Source organism: Rhinoraja longicauda, chromosome 3 (genome assembly GCF_053455715.1).
Source record: "Rhinoraja longicauda isolate Sanriku21f chromosome 3, sRhiLon1.1, whole genome shotgun sequence".
In the NCBI taxonomy this organism is placed as follows: domain Eukaryota; kingdom Metazoa; phylum Chordata; class Chondrichthyes; order Rajiformes; family Arhynchobatidae; genus Rhinoraja; species Rhinoraja longicauda.
The window spans coordinates 95,699,013-95,726,592 of NC_135955.1; the positions used below are offsets into that span (position 1 = coordinate 95,699,013).

Here is a 27,580-nt window from a genome sequence, read left to right on the forward strand (position 1 = left end):
ATGGGTGACTACGCTATCAGCTTCCTCAAGGACTTTCTGGCCGGGGGAGTGGCCGCTGCTATCTCCAAGACGGCGGTGGCGCCCATAGAGCGGGTGAAGCTACTGTTACAAGTAAGTGTGGACTTGGGGTGGGGGTGGAGTGGAGGGGGCAACATAAACTGTTTATGTATGTGCTGTTATGTTTGTGTGCCATTGTACGTTCGTTCGTAGACAATAGACAATAGGTGCAGGAGGAGACCATTCGGCCCTTCGAGCCAGCACCACCATTCAATGTGATCATGGCTGATCATTCTCAATCAGTACCCCGTTCCTGCCTTCTCTCCATACCCCCTGACTCCGCTATCCTTAAGAGCTCTATCTAACTCTCTCTTGAATGCATTCAGAGAATTGGCCTCCACTGGCTTCTGAGGCAGAGAATTCCGCAGATTCACAACTCTCTGACTGAAAAAGTTTTTCCTCATCTCAGTTCTAAATGGCCTACCCCTTTTTCTTAAAACTGTGGCCCCTTGTTCTGGACTCTCCCAACATTGGGAACATGTTTCCTGCCTCTAACGTGTCCAACCCCTTAATAATCGTAGTACATGAACTGATGTACATACAGCACTTTGGTCAACGTGGGTTGTTTTTAAATGTGCTGTACAAATAAAATTGACTTGACCCAAATCCTGGAGTTGTCACGTTCCTGATACATAAACTGTTTATGTATGTGCTGTTATGCTTGTGTGCCATTGTATGTTCGTTTTCTTAGTTCCTGAACTGATGTGCAGCACTTTGGTCAACGTGGGTTGTTTTTAAATGTGCTGTACAAATAAAATTGACTTGACTTGACTTGACCTGGATTTGTCACGTTCCTGATGGTTCCAACCCCGCTTGGAATGAGCTTCTCTGGTCGGCGCCGCGGTAGAGTTGTCTGCCTCGCAACGCCAGAGACCCGGGTTCGATTCCTGACGTCGGGTTCTGTCTGTGCTGGGATCGCTGGTCGATTCAGTTTAGTTTGTAGTTTAGTTTAGAGATACAGCACATTAACATAATTCAACACAAAAATACTGGAGTAACTCAGCGGCTCAGGCAGCATCTCAGGAGAGAAGGAATGGGTCGAGACTCAGTCTGAAGAAGGATCTCGACCCATTCCTTCTCTCCTGAGATGCTGCCTGACCCGCTGAGTTACTCCAGCATTTTGTGTCGACCTTCGATTTAAGCCAGCATTTGCAGATTGTTTCTCCTGCACTCCTTTCCAACACTATCCTACACCCACTAGGGAACATTTTTAAAAATCATTTACCAGGTCAATTAACCTCCAACAAACCTGTACGTCTTTGGAGTGTGGGTGGGAGGAAGCAGAAGATCTCGGAGAAAACGCACGAAGGTCACGGGGAGAACGTACAAACTCCGTACAGACAGCACAGTCTCCGGCGCTGCATTCGCTGGAAGGCAGCAACTCTACCGCTCTGTATCTCTGAACTAAACTAAGACCGAGACTTTAGTGGCAGTACTGGCGCAAGTCAGGAGCCCTCGTGGGCTGTGCCCAGCTATAAAAAGACACCTTGGTGTCTCATTGACTCACACATGACCTTCCACTTTCTACATGGAATCGCAGACGCCAAGGTCCCGGGAGTCCAGATTAGTTTATTGTGAGCAATGTTTTTCTGACAAATTTATCTGGGCATTATGGCGAAGTTTTGTTTTTTTTAAAAATTGATTGCCCGCGGAGTTATTTAACCAGTTTGAGCCAACTTTGCAGTTTTGAAAATTTCTTAACTGGCCGCGAGTAATCTCACCACGGGATATCTTCAGGGTAACTGGATCCCGGAGAGCAGATGCCATCTCCAGATATTCTTTGTGAGAGTTTGGTGTCGGTATATTAGAAAGAGACAGGAGACTGCGAATACACACACACACGCACACACACGCACACACACACGCACACACACGCACACACACACACACGCACACACATACACGCACACACACACACACACACACACACTCACACACTCACACACATGCACACACACACACACACACACACACACACTCAAACACACCCACACGCACACACACTCACACGCACACTCTCACACACACACACGCACACGCACACACACTCACATTCACACACACACTCACATTCACACACACACACACACACACACACACACACACACACGCACACACTCTCACACACATGCACACATACTCACACACACACCCACCCACACACCCACACACACTCACACGCACACACACACAGGGCAATCCTTGAAAGCGCAAAACTTTTTTTCTTTTGCATGAATTACTTACTCATGGCTAATCTAAAAATCGTGCTTATTTAGTTAGACTCAATACAATACAATACGATTGACTGTATAAGAAAATAACTGCAGATGCTGGTACAAATCGAAGGTATTTATTCACAAAATGCTGGAGTAACTCAGCGGGTCAGGCAGCATCTCTGGAGAGAAGGAATGGGCGACGTTTCGGGTCGAGACCCTTGACTCCTATCTTCAACCCGAGCGAGAAATTAAGGTGTAGTTTGTGGGTTAAACTGCCAGCGCGGTGTTCACCTCCAGTTTAAATTCCATTTGGAATATTTTGGAGGACTAAGAGTCAAGAGCCGGTGGCGTTCCTGCCTCACAGCGCCGGAGCCCCGGGTTCGATCCTCACTCCGGTTGCTGTCTGTACGGAGTTTGTAAGTTCTCCCCGTGACCCGCGTGTACAGGTTTGTAGGTTAATTGGCTTGGTGTAAATGTAAAATTGCCCCCCTCCCCGAGTGTGTGTGTAGGGTAGTAAGCAGCATCTCTGGAGAGAAGGAATGGGTGACGGGTCAGACCCGTGACCTTGTCACATTTGGCCAGTCCATGAATGTACAAAATCAAATCACAGCCCTGGTTTCACGGCGGGGATGGATAGATAGTTCGCTCAAATAGACAATAGACAATAGGTGCAGGAGGAGGCCATTCGGCCCTTCGAGCCAGCACCACCATTCAATGTGATCATGGCTGATCATTCTCAATCAGTACCCCGTTCCTGCCTTCTCCCCATACCCCCTGACTCCGCTATCCTTAAGAGCTCTATCTATCTCTCTCTTGAATGCATTCAGAGAATTGGCCTCCACTGCCTTCCGAGGCAAAGAATTCCACAGATTCACAACTCTCTGACTGAAAAAGTTTTTCCTCATCTCAGTTCTAAATGGCCTACCCCTTGATTCTTAAACTGTGGCCCCTGGTTCTGGACTCCCCCAACATTGGGAACATGTTTCCTGCCTCTAAAGTGTCCAACCCCTTAATAATCTTATACGTTTCGATAAGATCTCTTCTCATCCTTCTAAATTCCAGAGAACAATACATTTACACCAACCCGACGACTAAGTCTGAAGAAGTCTAAATCCATTGTAAATTTTGTAAAATTGCCCAGCCCGCTGAGTTACTCCAGCACTTTGTACTTTTCTCAAATTTCCAGCATCTGCAGTTCCTTGTGCCTGCCTAACGTATTAGATTCCGAGGAACCATATCTTGTCATTCTGGCCAACGTGTCAAAAGCAGGATTGGTTGGTGATTGTAAAAGAGGGGGGATTTCGATTATAGTTGGCTGATAAAGTCCGGCTATTTGATAAGCGTGGAAATATGAAGTCAATATTCTAGTGGGTGCCTGGAACGCACTGCCAGGGGTGGTGGGAGGCAGATACAGTAGTGGTGTTTAAGAGGGTTTTAGATAGGCACGTGGATGTGCAGGGAATTGTGGGACATGGGTCATGTGCGGGCAGAGATTAGTCAAACTTGGCATCATGTTCGGCGCAGGCATTTTGGGCCAAAGGGCATGTCCCCTGTGCTGTACTGTTCTTTGGTTTAGACTTTACTTTAGACTGTGGAGATACATTTTAGACTTTAGACTGTGGAGATAGGTTTTAGACTTTAGACTGTGGAGATACGTTTTAGAGTTTAGACTGTGGAGATACATTTTAGACTTTAGACTGTGGAGATATGTTTTAGACTAGACTGGGGAGATACATTTGAGACTTTAGACTGTGGAGATACGTTTTAGACTTTAGACTGTGGAGATACGTTTTAGACTGTAGAGATGTACTACTGTTCAAGCTTTAGAGATACATTTTAGACTTTCGAAGGTATTTATTTCACAAAATGCTGGAGTAACACAGCGGGTCAGGCAGCATCTCAGGAGAGTAGGAATGGGTGACGTTTCGGGTCGAGACCCTTCACCCATTCCTTCTCTCCAGAGATGCTGCCTGACCCGCTGAGTTACTCCTGCATTTTGTGAAACCTTCCATTTGTACCAGCATCTGCAGTTATTTTCCTACACTATTAGACTTCAGAGATACATTTAGACTTTAGACTGTGGAGATACATTTTAGACTTTAGAGATACACTTTAAACATTAGACTTTGAAGACACATTTTAGACTGCAGAGATACATTTTAGACTTCATATTTTAGAGATATACTTTAGACAATAGACAATAGGTGCAGGAGGAGGCCATTCAGCCCTTCGAGCCAGCACCGCCATTCAATGTGATCATGGCTGATCATTCTCAATCAGTACCCCGTTCCTGCCTTCTCCCCATACCACCTGACTCCGCTATCCTTAAGAGCTCTATCTAGCTCTCCCTAGCTCTTAATAGGCCTCCACTGCCTTCTGAGCCAGAGAATTCCACAGATTCACAACTCTCTGACTGAAAACGTTTTTCCTCATCTCAGTTCTAAATGGCCTACCCATTATTCTTAAACTGTGGCCCCTTGTTCTGGACTCCCCCAACATTGGGAACATGTTTCCTGCCTCTAACGTGTCCAACCCCTTAATAATCTTATACGTTTCGATAAGATCCGTTTAGACTTTAGAGGTACACTTTGGACTTTAGAGTTGGACGTTCCATGCACCAAATGACTTGGACTGCAGTCCGCATTTGCCTCCACTGTCAAATTTGGTCTTTGTTTGGGAAGATTGTATTTGTGATCTCTCCGCTGTAACACTGCGATTTTAGCTTTCAATGGAAACTGGCCATTTCTCTGATTTGAATTAGCCATTATATTTTTGTAAACTTGCTTCACCGGCTCCGACATTTCAGCTACTTTAAGCAAACACAGAGTGCTGGTGAAACTCAGCGGGTCGGGCAGCATCTGTGGTTGGGAATGAACAGGTGACATTTCGGGTCGGGACCCTTCTTGCGGCTGATTCTGCACTTAACATTTGCCAAGCTGTCGCCTGTCCACCCCACCCCCCCCTCCCCCCGCAGATGCTGCCTGGCCCGCTGAGTTCCTCCAACACTTCGTGTTTTGCTCAAGGTTCCAGCATCTGCAGTTCCTTGTGCCTCCAATATTTGGGTTGCATTTTAAAGGCGCAGCGGTAGAGTTGCTGCCTGTCAGAGCAGAAGACCCGGGTTCAATCCCGACCACGGGTGGTGCTGTCTGTACGGAGTTTGTACGTTCGCCCCGTGACCTGTGTGGGTTTTCTCAGAGATCTTTGGTCCCCCCCCCCCCCGTACTCTCATTAGCCTACAGGTTTGTCGACTAATTGGCTTGGTGAAATTGTCCCTAGTGTGTGTAGGATAGCGTTAGTGTGCGGGGATCGCGGGTCGGCGCGGACTCGGTGGGCCGAAGGGCCTGTTTCCCCGCTGTATCTCTAAACTGGACTAAATGTTGCGATTCATTCGGCACAAGCTTTAATTCATTCTTTCACGGTTTATACCGTAATGAAATTGTTTATTCCAATTGATGATTGATCATCTCCAATTGATGATTGGTCATCTCCAATTGATGATTGATCATCTCCATTTGATGATTGGTCATCTCCAATTGATGATTATCAAACGGTTTGACATTGAGTGTCAATTACACATCATTGAGGTTCATCAATCCAGTCTGGCACTGCCCTGGTCTCTCGCTTCTTCCCGGTGGCTGCACGGTATTGACTGATTGAAAGATGCAGGGTTGAAACAGGTGGCCCTTGCGCCCCACCCAGTCCACACAGACCATCGGTCACCCACTCATTTTGTGTTATCCGACTTTCTCATCCACTCCATACACCACACAGTTTACAGTCGTGTACTGTCACGTGTACGGATGCACAGTGAAAAGCTTTCGTTGTGTGCTAACCAGCCAGCAGAAAAACAGGGAGAAACGTGCAAACTCTGCACAGACAGCATGAGGTCAGGATCGAACCCGAGTCTCCCGCACCATGAGGTAGCAGCACTACCCGCTGTGCCACTGTGCTGCCCGAGGTCTCTGAAGTGGGTCTAGTCTCGGCCTATCCCCGTTATCGAAGGATACTAGCTGTGCAAAGAAGTGAAAAGAAAGATCATAAGTGATAGGAGTAGAATTAGGCCATTCGGCCCATCAAGTCTACTCCGCCATTCAATCATGGCTGATCTATCTCTCCCTCCTAATCCCATTCTCCTGGCTTCTCCCCGTAACCCCTGACACCCGTACTCATCAAGAATCTATCTATCTCTGCTTCAAAAGGAAATCCACTGACTTGGCCTCCAGACTTCTGTGGCAAGGAATTCCACAGATTCACTACCCTTCGGCTAAAGAATTTCCTCCTCATCTCCTTCCTAAAGGAATGTCCTTTTAATTCTGAGGCTGTGACCTCTGGTCCTAGACTCTCCCACTGGTGGAAACATCCTTTCCACATCCACTCTATCCAGGTCTATTCCCTGTCCATTTCTACCTACATCGGGCGGCACGGTGGAGCAGCGGTAGAGTTGCTGCCTTACAGCGAATGCAGCGCCGGAGACTCAGGTTCGATCCCGACTTCGGGCGCCGTCTGTACAGAGTTTGTACGTTCTCCCCGTGACCTGCGTGGGTTTTCTCCGAGATCTTCGGTTTCCTCCCACACTCCAAAGACGTACAGGTATGTAGGTTAATTGGCTGGGCAAATGTAAAAAAATTGTCCCTAGTGTGTGTAGGATAGTGTTAATGTGCGGGGATCGCTGGGCGGCACGGACCCGGTGGGCCGAAGGGCCTGTTTCCGCGCTGTATCCCTCCCTCCAGTTTAAGATTACACTAGTCCTCTCCCACCATCCAACAGCCTTTTGTACACTCCCCCCCACCACCCCCCCCAGCCTTTGCCACTTAGTCCACCTGTTTGCCAACCTTCACATGCACCCACGTACCACTTGCGAAGCTCTGTCATGCCCCCACCTCTCTCTTCCAGTTTTCTCTCTGCCCCCCAGCCCTGATTAGTACGGGCGTCAGGGGTTATGGGGAGAAGGCAGGAGGAGAATGGGGTTGTAGGAGGGAGAGACAGATCAGCCATGATTGAATGGCAGAGTAGACCTGATGGAGCGAATGGCCTTATTCTGTTCCGAGAACTCATGAACTTATGAATGGCACCACTAAAATCAGTCTGAAGAAGAGACCCGACCTGAAACGGCAACTGTCCATTCGCTCCATAGATGCTGCTTGACTGGTTGAGTTACTCATGCGTGTTATGCTTTGATAGGACCACATGCCTTTCGTATCATAGACATAGAAAACATAGAAAATAGGTGCAGGGGGAGGCCAATCGGCCCTTCAAGCCAGCACCGCCATTCATTGTGATCATGGCTGATCATCCACAACCAGTAGCCTGGGCCCAACTTCTCCCCTTGATTCCGCTAGCCCCCAGAGCTCTATCTAACTCTCTCTTGAATTCATCCAGTGATTTGGCCTCCACTGCCCTCTGTGGCAGAGTATCGTGAACTTTGCCTTTCCATCGGCCAGTGCCAACATGCCCTCGTTCAATAGTTTCACGATTACTTGGTATGTACCCACCCCGTCAAACATCATATATCCTTGCTTACGCCTCTCGTGTGTTACACAAACCAAGGTGAAAGTGGCGGAAACTCTTGCTAATAACACTGGGGGTGCAGTTTGAGATTGTTTTCTTTTACAACAGCATACAGGAGAACTCGCTGGAAAGGACACTTTTTAAATTTTTTACAGACGTTAGAAATTTGAGCCAAAAAAATACTGAAGTGGTGGGGGAACTCAGCAGGTCAGGTAGCATCTTTAGGTTAGAAACATAGAAAATAGGTGCAGGAGTAGGCCATTCGGCCCTTCGAGCCTGCACCGCCATTCAATGTGATCATGGCTGATCATCCAACTCAGTATTCCGTACCTGCCTTCTCTCCATACCCCCTGATCCCTTTAGCCACAAGGGCCACATCTTAAGAATTTTGTACGTTTCTATAAGATCCCCCCTCAATCTTCTAAATTCCAGCGAGTACAAGCCGAGTCTATCCAGTCTTTCTTCATATGAAAGTCCTGCCATCCCAGGAATCAATCTGGTGAACCTTCTCTGTACTCCCTCTATGGCAAGAATGTCTTTCCTCAGATTAGGAGACCAAAACTGTACGCAATACTCCAGGTGCGGTCTCACCAATGCCCTGTACAACTGCAGCAGAAACTCCCTGCTCCTATACTCAAATGCCCTCGCTATGAATCTAGTTTAGTTTAGTTTAGTTTAGAGGTATAGCATGGAAACGGGCCCTTCGGCCCACCGAGTCCGTGCCGACCAAGCGATCACCCCGTACACTAACACTATCCCACACACAAGGGACAATTTTTACCGAAGCCAATTAACCTACAAAAATGTGCGAGGAAACCGGAGGAAACCCACATGGTCATGGGGAGAAGATACAAACTCTGTACAGACAGCTCCCGTAGTCAGGATCGTGTCTCTGGCGCTGTAAGGCAGCAACTCTACCGCTGTGCCATCAATGCCACGCAGGAGGGTAATGGACAGATGGCCTTTCTGGTTTACAAGCAGCTTGGCAGGCCTTGCTCTGCAGTGTCAGTGCAATTTATGGGCACATTTAATGGACATTCAGTAGGGTTTTTCACGGTATACATGTTGCAATTTGAAGAAGGGTCCTGACCCGAAACGTCACCCATTCCTTCTATCCAGGGATGCTGCCTGTCCCGCTGGGTTACTCCAGCATTTTGAGTCTATCTTCAGTGTCCCGGCATTTCTAGCATGACAGATATGTTTCATAAAACACCACGGTGGCACAGCGGTAGAGTTGCTGCCTTACAGCGCCAGAGACCCGGGTTTGACCTCGACTACGGGTGCTGTCTGTACGGAGTTTGTACGTTCTCCCCATGACAGCGTGGGTTTTCTCCGGGTGCTCCGGTTTCCTCCCACATTCCAAAGACGTACAGGTTTGTAGATTAATTGGCTTTGGTAAACTTGTAAATTGTCCCTAGTGTGTGTAGGATAGAGTTAGTATGCGGGGATTGCTGGTCGGCGCGGACTCGGTGGGCCGAAGGGCCTGTTTCCCCGCTGTATCTCTGAACTAAACAAAACAAAGAGCTGGAGGAACTCAGCAGTTCAGGCAGCATCTGTGGAAGGAATGGATAGATGGCGTTTCGGGTCAGGGGTCTTCGTCACTCCCTCCACAGATGCTGCCTGACCCACTGCGTTGCACCTCCACTTTGTGTTTTAATCAAGTTTTTGGCATCTGCAGTTTCTTGCGTCTCCACGTATGATTACTAAGAATAAGGGGGTAGGCCATCTAGGACTGAGATGAGGAAAAACATTTTCACCCAGAGAGCTGTGATTCTGTGGAATTCTCTGCCACAGAAGGCAGTGGAGGCCGATTCACTTGATGTTTTCAAGAGAAAGTTAGATATAGCTCTTAGGGCTAATGGAATCAAGGGATATGGGGAGAAAGCAGGAACGGAGTAGTGATTCTGGATGATCAGCCATCATCATATTAAATGGCTGTGCTGGCACGAAGGGCCAAATGGCCTACTCCTGCACCTATTTTCTATGTTTCTATGTTTATCAATCGTGATTAGTTAATGGATAATGTACATTTATTTGTTTCGACTTTAATCATTATATTATGAGTTAATGTGTGCCCGCAAGGCTGGGCAGGGTTTGGGTTTTTAGGTTTTGGGCTATTATTGTCACGTGTACCGAGCGAGGTACAGTGAAAAGCTTTGTCTTGCATGCTATCCAAACGAATCCGATGTACCGCACATAAATACTATCAAGTCAAACTCAAGTACAATAATAGAGAGAAGAGTAAGATACAGGGTGCCCAATCCAGGGCGGCACAGTGGCACAGCGGTACAGTTGCTTCTTTACAGCGCCAGAGACCTGGGTACGATCCTGACCACGGGCGCTGCCTGTACAGAGTTTATATGTTCTCCCCGTGACCTGCGTGGGTTTTCTCCGGGTGCTCCGGTTTCCCACCCACACTCCAAATACATACAGGTTTGTAGGTTTATTGGATTCAGTGTAAATTGTCCCTAGTTTGTGTAGGATAGTGCTAGAGTAAGGGGCAATCGCTGGCCGCAGACTTGGTGGGCCGAAGGGCCTGTTTCCGCAGTGTATCTCTAAGCGAAACTAAACTATACTAATATAGTTCTCAGCATTGTAGTATATTGATAAATGTAGCTTAATCTTATTTGATACAAGTGGGCCGAACAGGCAAAACTCTCCTGCATTGGTGCAGCACCCTCTCCTCCCCCCCTCCCCTATCCCCCCTCCCCCTCCCTCCTCCTCCCTCCTCCCTCCCCCTCCCCCTTCACCTACCCCCCACTCCTTCCCCTCAACCCCCCGTTATCCTCTTTCCCTCCCTCCCCCCTCCCTCCCTAGGAGATAGATTTAACCTTTAAAATGTGAATAACTTTTAAAAATATAGCACCGATTTCAATGAAACTTCTTCCATGAGCACCAAAGGGACGACGGTGAGTAAGGTGGGCCTATAATTGTCGCGCTATCGTGTACCATTTTGGCTGTAGTTCAGGAACAAACAAACAAACAAACGAGAGTTTTAGTCTATAGATGCCTACCTGCACCTTTCTATTTACAACTGTGGCACAGCTGGTGGAGCTGCTGCCTCACAGAACCAGAGCAGCATCTTAGGATGAAAGTTAAAGGTGGTAATGGGACAAGCACTCAGTGGACCCAACCGCCAGTTTCCATGCTGTATCTTTAAACTGGACTAAACACATGGAATCCAGCCTCATCAATCCAATACCACATGGGTTACAGATTCCTAGAATTAACCTTAATGGATTATTATTTGGCCGTTTGACAATGGACAATAGACAATAGGTGCAGGAGTAGGCCATTCGGCCCTTCGAGCCAGCACCGCCATTCAATGTGATCATGGCTGATCATTCTCAATCAGTACCCCGTTCCTGCTTTCTCCCCATACCCCCTGACTCCGCTATCCTTAAGAGCTCTATCTAGCTCTCTCTTGAATGTATTCAGAGATTTGGCCTCCACTGCCCTCTGAGGCAGAGAATTCTACAGATTCACAACTCTCTGACTGAAAAAGTTGTTCCTCATCTCCGTTCTAAATGGCCTACCCCTTATTCTTAAACTATGGTCCCTGGTTCTGGACTCCCCCAACATTGGGAACATGTTTCCTGCCTCTAACATGTCCAACCCCTTAATAATCTTGTACGTTTCGATAAGATCCCCTCTCATCCTTCTAAATTCCAGTGTATACAAACCTAGTCGCTCCAGTCTTTCAACATATGACAGTCCCGCCATTCCGGGAATTTGCTATCGGAAAAGATCAAAAGCACCAATTTTGGTGTGGCAATGTATGGTACTTTATTTGTGACACGCACTGAGGTACAGTGGAAGTCATTTTTGTATACAGTTCAGTACAAGTATCACTACGCATAAACACTCACAACGATCATCCAAAACATTATGACCACCTGCCCAATATGCTGTTGGTCCTCCGTGTGCAGCCCCATACGCAGCAGGGTGCGATGCACTGTGTATTGTGACACATTCCTCCCATGACCACCATTAAAGTTTTCTGTGACTTGTGCCACAGTCGACCTTCTGTCGGTTCGGACCAGACGGGATAGCCTTCGTTGCCCTCGCGCATCGATGAGCCTTGGGCGCCCAAAACCCTGTCTGTCACCGGTTTGTGGTTTGTCCCTCCTCGGACCACTGTCGGACCACAAACACCTTAGATAAGCATCTTAGGCGCAGTACAAGTGTACAGTAGTAGTACACTGAGACAGTAGACAGAGTCTCCAGTTTGGCACCATTTTCAAGTTCCAGTTGTTGTAAGTGCAGGGATCCTGATCTGACCTTCAAGATATAGGTCTACGGGCAAACGGAATCAAGGGATTTTGGGAGAAAGCAGGAATGGGGTACTGATTCTGGATGATAAACCATGATGATATTGAATGGTGGTGCTGGCTCCTGCACCTATTTTCTATGTTTCTACACCACCGATCAGCCAAAACATTATGACCACTGACAGGTGAAGTGAATAACATTGATTATCTTGCTACAATGGCACCTGTCAAGGGATGGGATATATTAGGCAGCAAGTGAACAGTCAGTTCTTGAAGTTGATGTGTTGGATGCAGGCGAAATGGGCAGGAGTAAAGACCTGAGCGACTTTGACAAGGGCCAAATTGTTATGGCCAGACGACTGGGTCAGAGCATCTCTGAAACGGCAAGGCTTGTGGGGTGCTCCCGGTCAGCAGTGGTGAGCACCTACCGACAGTGGTCCAAGGAGGGACAAACCACAAACCGGCGACAGACAGGGTGTTGGGCGCCCAAGGCTCATCGATGCGCAATGGCAACGAAGGCTATCCCGTCTGGTCCGAACCGACAGAAGGTCGACTGTGGCACAAGTCACGGAAAATGTTAATGGTGGTCACGGGAGGAATGTGTCACAATACACAGTGCATCGCACCCTGCTGCGTATGGGGCTGCACACGGAGGACCAACAGCATACTAGGCAGGTGGTCATAAAGTTTTTTTCTGATCGGTGTATGTCCTGGCGGTGTTGCAAGGTCTTCCTGGTTCAATTGGGCTCATTGTAACAGATTTCTCTTGTGCTCTGTAATCCCTTTTCCAGGTGCAACATGCGAGCAAGCAGATCACAGCCGAGATGCAGTACAAGGGGATCATTGACTGTGTCGTGCGCATTCCCAAGGAGCAGGGCTTCATCGCCTTCTGGCGAGGGAACCTGGCCAACGTGATTAGGTATTTCCCCACCCAGGCCCTCAACTTCGCCTTCAAGGACAAGTACAAGAAGTTCTTCCTGGGCGGCGTCGACCAGAAGACGCAGTTCTGGCGCTACTTTGCCGGCAACCTGGCGTCGGGCGGGGCGGCAGGCGCCACCTCCCTGTGCTTCGTCTACCCGCTGGACTTTGCCCGGACCCGGCTGGCCGCCGACGTGGGCAAGGGCACGAGCGAGAGAGAGTTCACCGGCCTGGTCAGCTGCCTCACCAAGATCTTCAAGTCGGACGGCATCAGAGGCCTGTACCAAGGCTTTGCTGTCTCCGTCCAGGGCATCATCATTTACCGGGCCGCCTACTTTGGCGTCTATGACACCGCCAAAGGTGAGATGGTCGCGGCCGGAACTGCGGCAAACCATAGAGTCATGGGTAGAAATGTACAGGCGTAAGACATGCGTACGATATGAGATTAGATAAGATGTAAGATAAGATAAACATAGAAACATAGAAAATAGGTGCAGGAGTAGGCCATTCAGTCCTTCGAGCCTGCACCGCCATTCAATATGATCATGGCTGATCATCCAGCTCAGTATCCCGTACCTGCCTTCTCCCCATACCCCCTGATCCCTTTAGCCACAAGGGCCACATCTAACTCCCTCTTAAATATAGCCAATGAACTGGCCTCAACTACCCTCTGTGGCAGAGAATTCCACAGACTCACCACTCTGTGTGAAGAAATGTTTTCTCATCTCGGTCCTAAAAGACTTCCCCCTTATCCTTAAGCTGTGACCCCTGGTTCTGGACTTCCCCAACATCGGGAACAATCTTCCTGCATCTAGCCTCTCCAACCCCTTAAGCATTTTATATGTTTCAATAAGATCCCCCCACAGTCTTCTAAATCCCAGCGAGTACAAGCCGAGTTTATCCAGTCTTTCTTCATATGAAAGTCCCGCCATCCCAGGGATCAATCTGGTGAACCTTCTCTGTACTAGGGACCCATTCCCTTTTTCCCTCTCTCCTAGATGCTGCCTGACCTGCTGAGTTACTCCAGCATTTTATGATACAAAAGATATAAGACATACGTTTAAACATATGGACATAAAGTATGAATGAGGTATGAATTTTCACACAGAGGGTGGTTGGTGTATGTAACAAGCTGCCAGAGGAGGTAGTTGAGGCTGGGACTATCCCATCGTTTAAGAAACAGCTGGACAGGTTCATGGATAGGACAGGTTTGGAGGGTTATGGACCAAGAGCATGCAGATGGGACGAGGGTAGCTGGGACATTGTTGGCCAGTGTGGGCGAGTTGGGCTGAAGGGCCTGTTTCTACACTGTATCACTCTGTCTCTAAGACTCAATGAATGAATGAATGAATACTGTAGTCACAGTCACAGTGAAATTCTTTGCTCGTATAGCCAAGGTATGCAATAGTCACAAATAGTACAAAGTTACAAATTCCCCTCCCCATCAATCAATGAATCAATCGATCGATCAATCCATCAATCAATCAATCAATCAATCAATCAATCAATCAGTCAGAGTCAATCAATCAATCGATCATGTCGTGCAGCATGGCTCCTCTGCCCAACTGGTCCATACCAACCAAATATGTCCTACCTAAAATAATCCCATTTGCCAGCGTCTGGCCCTTCCTCCTCAGAACCTTTCCTATCCATGTACCTGCGCAAGTGCATTTTAAGTAGAGCTATAGTAAATAGTGCTACAGTCCGCCTTAACTTACCTGATCTCCCGGTTGCCCAACACTTCAACTCCCCCTCCCATTCCCACACTGACCTTTCTGTCCTGGGCCTCCTCCATTGTCAGAGTGAGGCCCAGCGCAGATTGGAGGCACAGCACCTCATATTTCGCTTGGGTAGTTTACACCCCAGCGGTACGAACATTGACTTCTCTAACTTCAAATAGCCCTTGCTTTCGATCCCCTCCCCCTTCCCAGTTATCCTACGAGTCTCTGTCTCCGACTACATTCTATCTCTGACCTGCCCACTCCCCTGACATCAGTCTGAAGAAGGGTCTCGACCCGAAACGTCACCAATTCCTTGTCTGCAGAGATGCTGCCTGAGTTACTCCAGCATTTTGTGTCTATAGAATAAAGATATATACTGCAGGGAAACAGGCCTTTCGGCCCAATTTGTCCATGTCGACCAAGATGTCCCATCTAAATCAACCTCTGTTTCCTGCGTTTGTCCCTTATACCTCAAAGGTTTCAAAGGTCAGTTTATTGTTACATGTACCAATTAAGGTACAGTGAAACTCGAATTACCATATCGCCATACTAAAAAAAAGTAACAAGACAAACAAATACATAAAAGTTAACATAAACATCCACCACAGAGGATTCCCCACATTCCTCACTGTGATGGAAGTCTAACCTTCCTCCTTATTCTCCTGCGGTCGGGGCAGTCGAACCATCCGCAGTTGGCGGCGATCGATTGATTGATCGATTGATTGATCGATTGATGGGGCGGCATGGTGGCGCAGCAGTAGAGTTGCTGCCTTACAGCGAATGCAGCGCCGGAGACTCAGGTTCGATCCTGACTACGGGCGCCGTCCGTATGGAGTTTGTACGTTCTCCCCGTGACTTGCGTGGGTTTTCTCCGAGATTTTCGGTTTCCTCCCACACTCCAAAGACGTACAGGTATGTAGGTTAATTGGCTGGGCAAATGTAAAAAAAAAATATGCCTAGTGTGTGTAGGATAGTGTTAATGTGCGGGGATCGCTGGGCGGCGCGGATCCGGTGGGCCGAAGGGCCATTTTCCGCGCTGTATCTAAAAATCTAAAATCGAAGCTGCCGCGTTGGGGCGGTCGAAGCTCCTGTGGTTTGGAGCTCCCGAAATCGGTCTCTGACCAGAGACCGCGAGCTCCACAATGTTAACGTCCGCAGGCACCAGCGGTTGGAGCTCAGAGGTCGATCCCTGGTAAAGGGATCGCGAGCTCCACGATGGTGTCCGCAGGCTCCCGTGGCCGGAGCTCCCAGAGTCGGGCTCCAGCAAAGGCCGCCAGCTCCTCGATGTTAGGCCGCAGTGCGGACGGAGACACGATATCATATCATATCATATATATACAGCCGGAAACAGGCCTTTTCGGCCCTCCAAGTCCGTGCCGCCCAGCGATCCCCGCACATTAACACTATCCTACACCCACTAGGAACAATTTTTACATTTACCCAGTCAATTAACCTACACACCTGTACGTCTTTGGAGTGTGGGAGGAAACCGAAGATCTCGGAGAAAACCCACGCAGGTCACGGGGAGAACGTACAAACTCCTTACAGTGCAGCACCCGTAGTCAGGATCGAACCTGAGTCTCCGGCGCTGCATTCGCTGTAAAGCAGCAACTCTACCGCTGCGCTACCGTGCCGCATTTCCGTCGAGGTAAGAGATTTAGAAAAATTTCCTCCGACTCCACCCCCCACACCCCACATAAAACAAGCGAAAGAACACGAGAAAAACATACATTTAACACATACCGTAAAACAACAGAGAAGGTAGGGACAGGCAGACTGTTGGCGAGGCAGCCATTGCTGGCGCCACCTGGTGGATTCAACCTTTCCTAGTGCATTCCCTGTCCAAGTGCATGTTGAACAGAGCTATAGTGTCATATAGTGGGGAAACGGAGAGTTGTGAATCTGTGGAATTCTCTGCCTCAGAAGGCAGTGGAGGCCAATTCTCTGAATGCATTCAAGAGAGAGCTGGATAGAGCTCTTAAGGATAGCGGAGTCAGTGGGTATGGGGAGAAGGCAGGAACGAGGTACTGATTGAGAATGATCAGCCATGATCACATTGAATGGTGGTGCTGGCTCGAAGGGCTGAATGGCCTCCTCCTGCACCTATTGTCTATTGTCTAACAGGCCATTCGACCCATCTTGTCTATGCCGACCTAGATGTCCCATCTAAATTAACCCCATTTGCCTGCGTTTGGCCCTTAACCCTCTCATACCAAGAAGAAGTTTTAAATAATAATTTAAGATCAATAATATGTACTTATTCAGATTTTTTTCCCCATCATCAGAGGGTGGTGGGTGTGTGGAACGAGCTGCCAGAGGAGGTTGTTGAATCAGGGATTATCCCATCGTTTAAGAAACAGTTGGACAGGTACATGGATAGGACAGGTTTGGAGGGTTATGGACCAAGCGCAGGCAAGTTGGACTCGGGTAGCTGGGACATTGTTGGCCGGTGTGGGCGTGTTGGGCCGAAGGGCCCGTTTCCACACTGTATCACTCTCTGACTATCAAAAATGTTGCTTATCAACAACTGTTAGGCTATTTAGTCACACGGCAAGGAAACAGGCCATTCAGCCCAAGCAGTCCATGCCAACCAAGATGCCCCATCTAAAATAATCCAATCTGCCTGCATTTGGCCCTTACCCCTTTCAATCTTTCCCACCCACGTGCCCTGTCCAAATGCATTTCAAATAGCCGTTCTCATTCATAAAACCATGTCAGATTTCACTAGAGGTTTGCCCCTATTAACTAATTACTAGACCAAGTGGACCCGTTGGGCCCAAACCTCTCCCCTAGATTGGTGCAGCACCCTCTCCTCCCCCACTCCACCCTCCCCCTACCCCCATCCCCACCCCTCACTCCCCCCCCTCCCCCTCCCCCCTTCCTCTCCCCCTCTTCCCTCCCTCCTCCCCTCCCCATCCCCCTCCACCCTCCCCCTCCCTCCCTCCTCCCCCCACCCTCCCTCCTCCCCTCCCCTTCCCCTCCTCCCCCACTCCATCCCCCTCAACCTGCCCTTATCCTCCCCCCTCCCTCCGTCCCCCACCTCCTTCCCTCCCCCCTCCCTCCCTAGGAGATAGATTTAAACTTTAAAATGTGAATAACTTTAAAAATATATAACACCGATTTCAATGAAGCTTCTTCCATTAGCACCAAAGGGACGACGTTGACTAAGGTGGACCTAACATTATCGCGCTATCGTGTACCGTTTTGGCTTTAGTTCAGGAACAAACAAACAAACAAACAAACAAACAAACAAACAAGAGTTTTACTATATAGATTAAATGTACTAAAAGATGACAAACACCCGCTAAATTCAAAAGGTGGAGATGGCGTGCAGTGCGCGCTTGAGCATAAACTAGTTTGCTGAGTGTAATAACACGTATAAACCATAGAACAATGCAGCACAGGAACAGGACCTTCGGCCCACAATGACCATGCCAGACATGATGTCAAGTTGCTTTACATAGATACATAGACATAGATGCATAGACAATAGGTGCAGAAGTAAGCCATTCGGCCCATCGAGCCAGCAACGCCATACAATGTGATCAGGGCTGATCATTCACAATCAGTACCCCGTTCCTGCCTTCTCCTCATACCCCTTGATTCCGCTCGCCCTAAGAGCTCTATCTAACTCTCTTTCGAATGCATCCAGTGAATTGGCCTCCACTGCCTTCTGTGGCAGAGAATTCCACAGATTCACAACTCTCTGTGTGAAAAGGTTTTTCCTCATCTCAGTTCTAAATGACCTACCCCTTATTCTTAAGCTGTAGCCCCTGGTTCTGGACTCCCCCAACATTGGGAACATGTTTCCTGCATCTAGCGTGTCCAATCCCTTAATAATCTTATATGTTTCTATAAGATCCCCTCTCATCCTTCTAAATTCCAGTGTATACAAGCCCAGTAGTTCCATTCTTTCCACATATGACAGTCCGGCCATCCCGGGAATTAACCTGGTGAACCTACGCTGCACTCAATAGCAAGAATGTCCTTCCTCCTTAAATTTGTTAAGGAGTGTCTTTTCCTTACGAATTGACTCATGAATTCCCAGGGGATAATCCATTCCTTTTCCAGATTTACTGCCGGACACTCAGGGCCAGACCAAGTAACCCATGTATTGTTGTCATCTGTTCATAAGACATAGGAACAGAACTAGACTATTCGGCCCATCGACTCTGCTCCACCATTCGATCATGGCTGATCTATATTTCCCTCTCAACCCCATTCTCCCGCCTTCTCGCTGTAATCTTTGGCACCCTTAGTAATCAAGAACCACGTTTAAAATACTCAATGACTTGGCCTCCACAGCCGTCTGTGGCAATGAATTCCACAGATTCACCACCCTCTGGCTAAAGAAATTCCTCCTCATTTCCTTTCTAAAGGTCCAATAGACAATAGGTGCAGGAGTAGGCCATTCGGCCCTTCGAGCCAGCACCGCCATTCAATATGATCATGGCTGATCATTCTCAATCAGTACCCCGTTCCTGCCTTCTCCCCATACCCCCTGACTCCGCTATCCTTAAGAGCTCTATCTAGCTCTCTCTTGAAAGCATCCAGAGAAACGGCCTCCACTGCCTTCTGAGGCAGAGAATTCCACAGATTTACAACTCTCCGACTGAACAAGTTTTTCCTCATCTCCGTTCTAAATGGCCTACCCCTTATTCTTAAACTGTGGCCCTTGGTTCTGGACTCCCCCAACATCGGGAACATGTTTCCAGCCTCTAGCGTGTCCAATCCCTTAATAATCTTTTATGTTTCAATAAGATCCTTCTAAATTCCAGTGTACACAAGCCTAGTCGCTCCAGTCTTTCAACATACGACAGTCCCGCCATTCGTCCTTTTATTCTGAGGCTGTGCCCTCTGGTCCTAAATTCCCCCTCTACTGGAAACATCCTCTGCACATCCACTCTATCTGGGGCTATCCCTTCAATACAACTCTGTTCCATTGCCGTGAAATCTGCATTTTCTGAGGAAGCTGAGGTTATAAGTTCATAGTTCATAGGTTCTAGGACCAGAATTAGGCCATTCGGCCCATCAAGTCTACTTCACCATTCAATCATGGCTGATCCATCTCTCCCTCTCAATGCCATCGCGGACCTGGTGGGACGAAGGGCCTGTTTCCGCGCTGTGACTCTAAAAGTAAACTACCCTCCACTCCGTTCCACTCAACTAAACTAAACTAAACTTAAGTCAACGGAGGAATTAAAGAGTTAAACAACATGAGGTTTTAGTTTAGTTTAGTTTAGAGATACAGCGCGGAAACAGGCTCTTCCGGCCAACCAGGTCTGCGCCGACCAGCGATCCCCGCACATTAAAACACTATCCCACACCAGGGCCGTCTTTACAGCATTATGGGCCCCGGGCAAAGCAGTGTACTGGGGCCCCTCCCCAGTCCCACTCTGCCTCCTCCCACCCCCACTCTCTCCTCCTCCCACCCTCCCCGTCGCCCCCACCGTTACTCTCCCCCACCCCCCTTTCCCTACCAGCCCCCCCCCTGCCGTGCCGGCAAAAAGCCCTTACCGAAAAGCACTTAGCGATGGACTTAGGGTGCTACATTGTTGCGAAAAGCACTTACAGATCGCTGTGAGAAGCACTTAGGGATGGAAAAGCAAAGCACTTAGGGAGCTAATTGTTGTGAAACAAATCGCTGTGAGAAGCACTTAGGGATGGAAAATGTTGCGAAAAAAACACTTAGGGACCGAAAATGTTGCGAAAAAAGCATTTATTGAACCTACATTTTTAAAGTAGTATTTATTTATTGCAAGTCACTTAACATACACAGATCAGCATGGGGCCCCTATGCTCGTGGGGCCCCGGGCAAGTGCCCATCAGGCCCATGCGTTAAGACGGCCCTGTCCCACACACACTCAGGACAATTTTTACATTTACCCAGCCAATTAACCTACAAACCTGTACGTCTTTGGAGTGCGGGAGGAAACCGAAGATCTCGGAGAAAACCCACGCAGGTCACGGGGAGAACGTACAAACTCCGTACAGACGGCGCCCGTAGTCGGGATGGAACCCGGGTCTCTGGCGCTGCATTCGCTGTAAAGGCGGCAACTCTACCGCTGCGCCACCGTGACCGCCCTTGCTGCGGGGTCTTGCCAGCCAAGCAGCAGTGACTGGTTGCTCTCATGGTACTGTAAGAAAATAACTGCAGATGCTGGTACAAATCGAAGGTATTTATTCACAAAATGCTGGAGTAACTCAGCGGGTCAGGCAGCATCTCAGGAGAGAAGGAATGGGTGACGTTTCGGGTCGAGACCCTTCTTCAGACTGATGTCGGGGGGGGGGGCGGGACAAAGGAAGGATATAGGTGGAGACAGGAAGATAGAGGGAAATCTGGGAAGGGGGAGGGGAAGAGAGGGACAGAGGAACTATCTAAAGTTGGAGAAGTCGATGGTTGCTCTCATGGTGTCCATTTCATTGTGCGGCTGAATGGCACCACCACTTGTCCGTGTCTGTCAAACAGGGTTGGTACTTGAGCCCAGCGCTGTGAAAGCTGCAAGGCCTATGCACAGCCGCACGTCTGGTTTAGAGTTTAGTTCACGTTCATAAGCCACAGCTGCAGAATTACTCCATTAAGCTCGACATGCTTGCTCCCCCATTCAATCACGGCTGATCTATCTTTCCCATTCAACCCCATTCTCCTGCCATCTCCCCTGACCCCCGTACTAAGCAGTATCTATGGATCGTTAGATAGAGCTCATGGGGCTAGCGGAATCAAGGGGTATGGGGAGAAGGCAGGCACGGGTTACTGATTGATCGTGGATGATCAGCCATGATCACAATGAATGGCGGTGCCGGCTCGAAGGGCTGAATAGCCTCCTCCTGCATCTATTTTCTACGTTTCCATGCTTTCAAGAATCTGTCCATATCTGCTTTAAAAATACCCAATGACGTGGCCTCCACAGCTATCTGTAGCAATGAATTCCGCAGATTCTCCACCCTCTGACTAAAGAGATTCCTCCCCATCTCCTTTCTAAAGGTGTCCTTTTGTTCTGAGGCCGTGCCCTCTGGTCCGAGACTCTCCCACTAGTGGAAACATCCACTCGATCCAGGTCAGTTTAGAGATATTTAGGGATTCAACATGGAAACAGGCCCACCGAGTCCACACTGACCATTGACCAACGTTTCACACCAGTTCTACGTTATTAAATTGATTGAAAGAGACGTCATGGAATCAGGCCCTTTCGCCCACCGAGTCCACGCCAACCCATTCACATTAATTCTCTGCTATCCCACTTTTGCATCTGCTCACTCGAGGCAACCTCAGAAGCCAATGAAACCTACAAACCAGAGATAGACACAAAATGCTGGAGTAACTCAGCAACTTGTCTATGGATTGTCCATTCTCTCCAGAGATGCCGCCTGACCCGCTGAGTTGCTCCACCATTTTGTGCCTATTTTTGCTGTAATCCAGCAACTGCAGTTCATTTTTATCACAACCCACAAAACCTGTACGTCTTTGGAGTGTGGGGGGGGGGAAACCGGTGCACCCGGAGGAAACCCACGCGGGTCACGGAGAGAACGTGCAAACTCCACACACACACAGGCAGCACCCGAGGTCAGGTCTGATTTGGGAACAGCTCTGCCCAGGACAGGAAGGCCCTGCGGAGAGCAGTGCGTTCGGCAGAACGTACCATGGGAACTACACTCGCCCCCCTGCAGGACCTATACATCAGGAGGTGCAGATCCAGAGCCAGCAAGATTATGGGGGACCCCTACCACCCCAGCAACGGACTGTTCCAGATGCTACGATCAGGCAAACACCTCCGCTGTCACGCTGTGAAAACGGAGAGGATGAGACGGAGTTTCTTCCCACAGGCCATCAGGACTGTTAACTATTATAACTCCAGGGACTAAATTTTGTCTTCTCTGTATTAACTTTAATTTATATGCCTGTAACTGTAATTTTTTTTTGTTGCACAATCCGCAGGCATTGCCACTTTCATTTCACTGCACATCGTGTATGTGTACGTGACAAATAAACTTGACTTGACTTGACTTGGGATTGAACCCGGGTCCCTGGCGCCGTGAGTCGGCGGCTCTACCAGTCGTGTAGAAGGTAGTCTATTCTCCTCTGGGGAACTAAGCGAGAGGTGTGTTTTGTGTTCACCAGGGATGATGCCAGATCCGAAGAACGTGCATATCCTGATCAGCTGGATGATCGCACAGTCGGTCACGGCAGTGGCTGGCCTGGTGTCCTACCCGTTCGACACGGTCCGTCGACGGATGATGATGCAGTCCGGTCGGAAGGGAGGTACGTGCAAGCCAGAATCACCTTGACGTTCGGGTTACGACCCAAAACGTCACCCATTCCTCCTCTCCAGAGATGCTGATATGCCCTGAGCTACCCCAGGATTTTGTGACCATCTTTGTCATTAACCTACTGAGTTTAAGTTTGAGTTTAGTTTATTGTCGTGTGTACCGACATACAGTGAAAAGCTTTTGTTGCGTGCTAACCAGTCAGCAGAAAGACAACACATGATTACAATCGAGCCGTCAACAGTGTACAAATACATGATAACATGTTTCCTAACATGAGAACAAGTTAGGATAAGAGGATGTACAACGAGATCTGGGTGTCCTAGTGCATCAGTCACTGAAAGGAAGCATGCAGGTACAGCAGGCAGTGAAGAAAGCCAATGGAATGTTGGCCTTCATAACAAGAGCAGTTGAGTATAGGAGCAAAGAGGTCCTTCTGCGGTTGTACAGGGCCCTAGTGAGACCGCACCTGGAGTACTGTGTGCAGTTTTGGTCTCCAAATTTGAGGAAGGATATTCTTGCTATTGAGGGCGTACAGCGTAGATTTACTAGGTTAATTCCCTAACATTGGGAACATGTTTCCAGCCTCTAACGTGTCCAACCCCTTAATAATCTTATACCTTAGAGAAGGCAGGAACGGGGTACTGATTGAGAATGATCAGCCATGATCGCATTGAATGGCGGTGCTGGCTCGAAGGGCCGAATGGCCTCCTCCTGCACCTATTGTCTATTGAATAATGTTTAGTGCAAGATAAAGCCAGTGAAGTTTAGTTTAATTTAGTTTAGAAATACAGCGTGGAAACATGCCCTACGACTCACCGAGTCCGCGCCGCCCAGCGATCCCCCCACACGAACACTATCCTACACACACGAGGGCCAATTTTACAATTATACCGAGCCAATTAAACTACAAACCTGTATGTCTTTGGAGTGTGGGAGGAAACTGAAGATCTCGGAGAAAACCCACGCAGGTCACGGGGAGAACGTACAAACTCCGTACAGACAGCGCCCGCAGTCGGGATGGATCCCGGGTCTCTGGCGCTGTAAGGCAGCAACTCTACCGCTGCGCCACCCACAAAGTCCGATCAAAAATAGTCCAAGGGTCTCCAATGAGGTGGGATAGTAGTTCAGGACTGCTCTCTAGTTGTTGGTAGGATTGTTTAGTTTCCTGAAAACAGCTGGGAAGAAACTGTTCCAGAATCTGGAGGTGTGCGTTTTCACACTTCTGTACCTTTTGCCCGGTTTGGAGAGTAACGGGAAGAATAGTTACTCTAAATAAAGCCAAGCGATGATGCTGGAATCCTGAGTAAGGCACAGAGTGCTGGGGTATCTCAGTGGGTCCGTCAGCATCCTCATAGCACATGGATATTGCTCGTGTCCTTTCTTCAGACTGATTGTGGTGGGGAAGAAAGCTGGAAAAGAGACCTGCTTCGTACGGGTGTCAGGGGTTACGGGGAGAAGGCAGGAGAATGGGGTTAGGAGGGAGAGATAGATCAGCCATGATATTTTTCTTTAGCAATACAGCGAGGAAACAGACCCTTTCGGCCCACCGGATCCGCGCCGACCAGCGATCCCCGCACACTAACACTATCCTACACCCACCAGGGCAATTTATACATTTACCAAGCCAATTAGCCTACATACCTGTGCGTCTTTGGGGTGTGGGACGAAACGGAAGAGCTCGGAGAAAACCCACGCAGGTCACGGGGAGAACGTACAAACTCCGTACAGACAGCACCCGTAGTCGGGATCGAACCCGTGGCTCCGGCGCTGCATTCACTGTAAGGCAGCAACTCCACCACTGCGCCACCCTGCCGCACACTGAATGATGGAGTAGACTTGATGGGCCGAATGGCCTAATTCTGCTCCTATCATATCATATCATATCATCATATCATATATATACAGCCGGAAACAGGCCTTTTTCGGCCCACCAAGTCCGTGCCGCCCAGCGATCCCCGTACATTAACACTATCCTACACCCACTAGGGACAATTTTTTACATTTACCCAGCCAATTAACCTACATACCTGTACGTCTTTGGAGTTATGACGTTATCAGCGTTATAAAGCGAGATGATTGATACATTATTGTCACACTTGCTTGGTACAGCGAAGTTCTTTGTTTGGCATACAGTACGTCAGTATGCAAAGAGTTGTCGTCAGTATAGGGCCGGGACAGTCGCAAAACATATTCACTATAGTCCGCGATGGATTCTCTTCCTTCTCTGCCGGGACTGGAGCGACTAGGCTTGTATACACTGGAATTTAGAAGGATGAGGGGGGGATCTTATCGAAACGTATAAGATTATTAAGGGGTTGGACACGTTAGAAGCAGGAAACATGTTCCCAATGTTGGGGGAGTCCAGAACAAGGAGCCACAGTTTAAGAATAAGGGGTAGGCCATTTAGAACGGAGATGAGGAAAAACATTTTCAGTCAGAGAGTTGTGAATCTGTGGAATTCTCTGCCTCAGAAGGCAGTGGAGGCCAATTCTCTGAATGCATTCAAGAGAGAGCTAGATAGAGCTCTTAAGGATAGCGGAGTCAGGGGGTATGGGGAGAAGGCAGGAACGGGGTACTGATTGAGAATGATCAGCCATGATCACATTGAATGGCGGTGCTGGCTCAAAGGGCCGAATGGCCTCCTCCTGCACCTATTGTCTATTGTCTATTGTCTACCCCCCTACTCCATCAGACTGAAGAAGGGCTGCCTGTTCATTCCCCTCCACAGATGCTGCCTAATCCTGCTGTGTTCTTCCAGCACATTGTGTTTTGTTAAGATAGGGGGGTGGGATTGTGCGTAGGACCGAGGCACGTGACAGGCTAGCAGTCCAGAACCAGGGGCACATTTTAAGAATAAGGGGTCGGCCATTTAGAACAGACATGAGGAAAATCTTTTTCACCCAGAGTTGTGAATCTGTGGAATTCTCTGCCACAGAAGGCAGTGGAGGCCAATTCACTGGCTGTTTTCAAGAGAGAGTTAGATATAGCTCTTAGGGCTAACGGAATAAAGGGATATGGGGAGGAGGCAGGAACAGGGTAGTGATTGTGGATGATCAGCCATGACTATATTGAATGGCTTGAAGGGCTGAATGGCCTACTCCTGCACTTATTTCCTATGTCAGTTCCATAGACAAAGTCCAATATCTGTAGACAATAATAGACAAGACAATAGGTGCAGGAACAGGCCATTCGGCCCTTTGAGCCAGCACTGCCATTCACTGTGATCATGGCTGATCATCCACAATCATTACCCCGTTCCTGCCCTCTCCCATATCCCTTGACTCCGCTATCTTTTAGAACTTTATCTAACTCTCTCTTGAAAGCATCCAGAGAATTGGCCTCCACTGCCTTCTGAGGCAGAGAATTCCACAGATTCACAACTCTCTGACTGAAAAGGTTTTTCCTCATCTCCTTTCTAAATGGCCTACCCCTTATTCTTAAACTGTGTTGCCCCTGGTTCTGGACTCCCCCCCCCCCCCAACATTGGGAACATGTTTCCTAATGGAGGAGAGGTGAAGCGGATGGTACCTTAGCCTATGGAAGGACCATGTAGAAGTCTGATAACGGAAGGGGCAGATGGTTTAGAGAGAGAAGTGGATTATGCGTGATACATATCTAACATGACTGTTGTGATGTCTTAACAGCTGATATTATGTACTCGGGCACAATGGATTGCTGGAGAAAAATTGCCAAGGACGAAGGATCTAAAGCTTTCTTCAAAGGTGCCTGGTCAAATGTGCTGCGAGGAATGGGAGGTGCCTTTGTACTGGTCCTGTATGATGAAATTAAGAAATACACCTAAGAGTCCAAGAGGCATCCATCTACCCCTTTGTTCATCACTTTAAGTTAAACAGCATTAGAAAACTGTAACATATTGTAGTAGGATAATGGCTCAATGGATGAATGTGCCGTTAAGAAATCAGATGCCTGAATAAAAGCAGTGGCAGGTGGGGACTCAATGTAAGGGCTTTTTGCATTATGAAAAGTCATAGTCACCCTAGTCATCTATGTATTGAATTCCATAGCCTAATCCCCCTTGCCAACTGTGTATATATATATATTACAATTTACTTTTCCTTGGGTGGTATTTCTATATTTAGTACTTAATCTTGAAATGGTTATATTCTAATCACAAGCGCTATGCACATTGTTTAGCATCGATCCCAACTGAAACAAATGTATTTATGGTCCCAATTAAATCAAAAGTATTTATTAAGACTGACTCGTGTATGCAATTTTTCAATAAAACGTTTTGGTCTTTTATTGAGCTGCTGCTTGTATTAACATCTTGATGTGGCGCAGCGGTAGAGTTGCTGCCTCACAGCGCCAGGGACCCGGGTTCCATCCTGAGTGCGGGTGCTGTCTGTACGGAGTTTGTACGTTCTCCCCGTGACCTGCGTGGGTCATCTCCGGGTGCTCCGGTTTCCTCCCACGCTCCAAAGATGTACAGGTTTGTAGGTTGAATGACTTGATATAAATGTAAATTGTACCATGTGTGTGTAGAATAGTGCTAATTTGCAGGGATTGCTAGTCGGCACAGACTCGGTGGGCCGAAGGGCCTGTTTTCGCACTGTATCTCTAAATGAAACGAAACAAAACTAATACAGCATAGATTTATTCA

At 48.3% G+C, this 27,580-nt stretch overlaps 1 protein-coding gene across 1 annotated transcript; it reads left to right on the forward strand.

Annotated features, from left to right (window-relative positions):
• slc25a4 (solute carrier family 25 member 4) lies at positions 1-26,761 on the forward strand. Its single transcript, XM_078397090.1, has 4 exons — positions 1-111; positions 12,844-13,330; positions 22,811-22,951; positions 26,604-26,761. Exons 1-4 carry the CDS (start codon positions 1-3, stop codon positions 26,759-26,761), a joined length of 897 nt encoding a protein of 298 aa, XP_078253216.1.
• Positions 26,762-27,580: the final 819 nt, after the last annotated feature.

Bases quoted from the DNA above. Each gene is read 5' to 3' on its own strand.
- slc25a4 (XM_078397090.1), top strand. From the start codon at position 1: ATGGGTGACTACGCTATCAGCTTCCTCAAGGACTTTCTGGCCGGGGGA. The intron at 13,331-22,810 runs GTGAGATGGTCG...TGTGTTCACCAG, and splicing joins CGTCTATGACACCGCCAAAG to GGATGATGCCAGATCCGAAG. The intron at 22,952-26,603 runs GTACGTGCAAGC...ATGTCTTAACAG, and splicing joins GCAGTCCGGTCGGAAGGGAG to CTGATATTATGTACTCGGGC.